Below are 1,868 nucleotides of genomic sequence, written 5' to 3' on the forward strand. Positions count from 1 at the left end.
GGGGGGGGGGGGGGGGGGGGGGGGGCTTTGCAGCCCAGTCTCTCTCAGAGCTCCGCCAGGCAGAGAAAGCTCGCTGCATCCTGACTGTGAGGCCCATGCAATGGTGGGCCCCCCTCTGCTGGGGGCTGCTGCCTGGACATGGCCTTGCTTTCCCCACTCCCCTTTTTCTCTCCCCCGAGACTGAGACCCCCCTCCCAGTGCCACAGTAGACCCGGCTGGGAAGTCCCCTATGGCCAGATAATGGTGGTCTTCCAGGAATAGGCTGTCCCTGGCCTCCCTCCAGAGGACACGGGGAAGTGATGGCGATGGCCACGGGCCTCTGATGTGTGACTCCTCTCCCACTGCCAGGTGATAGCACTGACCCTGCTGACGGCCGACAGGGTCATCCTGGAGTGCTCCAAGCCCAGCAATGCAGAGGTGTTCCAGGCCATGCAGGAGCACCTGGGCTGCTGGGGGGTCATCCTCACTGTCACCTTGCAGTGCATGCCCCAGTTCCACTTGCAGGAGACATCCTTCCCCTCAATCCTGAAAGAGGTACTTTCCTCGCCACTGCTCAGCCTCAGAAAATAAGTGGAGGGCCTTAGCAAGTGCTCATGGGTCTTCAGGACCCTGACTGGTGGGTGGGGGTCTGACCTTGCCACCCCTTCCTTCACCCTAGGGATACTGTGGCCAGGACCCTTCTGAGCAGGGCAGAGAGAACCAGAGGCCGAGAGGACCTGCAGGGGTGGCAGAGGTATGGGCAAGAAAGGGGGTTGGGTAGAGACTTACTTGCTCAGGAGAGGAGTGTGAGCTTACTGCCCCCAGAGGGCATTCACTCTCAACTGCACTGAGCCAGAGGATATGCCCAGAACTGCCTTGATAATGGTTCCTTCACAGCAAGGTGGATGGAGTAACTTTTAGTCTTGCTGGGTGCCCAAGGTTGCATGCAAGGTATTTGGATCTGGATGATGGGGGGCAGAAAGGATGACTTGTAATTGATAGCAGTATTGTTTTGAATAAATGAAAATCAGTGTTGGATGGATGGTTAGATGGTTGGGTGGGTGGATGGATGGATGGTTAATGGATGGTCATATGGATGGATGGATAGTTACATGGACGGATGGATGGACAGTTACATGGATGGATGGATGGATGGTTGGATGGATGGAAGGATGGGTGGATGGATAGATGGATGGTTGGATGGTTAGACAGATGGTTAGATGGATGGTTGGATAGTTGGATGGATGGATGGATGGATGTATAGATGGCAGGCATGTAGCAGGCCTGAAGTGCCTGGAAGGCCTGGATGTATCGCTGGTAATCACTAAGCTATAGGATTCAAATCTATAGTTCCAAGTCCCTTGGAGTTTGGGTCCTTCCATAGTCACCTTGTCATTCAATATGGGTAGACCCTCTGCAAAAATGGTGTTTGCAGTGATGTGAACAGTGCTGACCCAACACAGTTAAGGTGAAGATCATGGGCTTTGGAATCAAATGGACCTGGCCTTGAATGCTGGCTCTGCCACTTCTACACTGTGACCTTGAGCCAGTCATTTAACCTTGCTGAGCCTTAGTTTCCTCATCTAAAATGTGTTAATAATGTCTACCTTAATTGTTGAATATAAGGATTAAATCAGATGACGCATTGCAGATAGATCTGCCATATGACCCAGCTATCCCACTGCTGGGAATATACCCAGAGGAATGGAAATCATCAAGTCAAAGGTATACCTGTTCCCCAATGTTCATTACAGCACTCTACAATAGCCAAGAGTTGGAACCAGCCCAAATGTCCATCATCGGATGAGTGGATACGGAAAATGTGGTATATCTACACAATGGAATACTACTCAGCTATAAAAACGAATGAAATACTGCCATTTGCAACA

At 51.7% G+C, this 1,868-nt stretch overlaps 1 protein-coding gene across 1 annotated transcript in view; it reads left to right on the forward strand.

The window, feature by feature from the left end:
* LOC103606840 (L-gulonolactone oxidase-like) overlaps nt 1–1,868 on the forward strand; it is a 15,558-nt gene that overhangs the window by 11,741 nt on the left and 1,949 nt on the right. The window contains 1 exon segment of the mRNA XM_008591377.1: nt 349–534. Within this exon segment, the coding sequence (XP_008589599.1) occupies nt 349–534 (186 nt within the window).

The sequence above is a fragment of the Galeopterus variegatus genome, unplaced genomic scaffold (genome assembly GCF_000696425.1).
Source record: "Galeopterus variegatus unplaced genomic scaffold, G_variegatus-3.0.2 Scaffold6871, whole genome shotgun sequence".
NCBI lineage: Eukaryota > Metazoa > Chordata > Mammalia > Dermoptera > Cynocephalidae > Galeopterus > Galeopterus variegatus.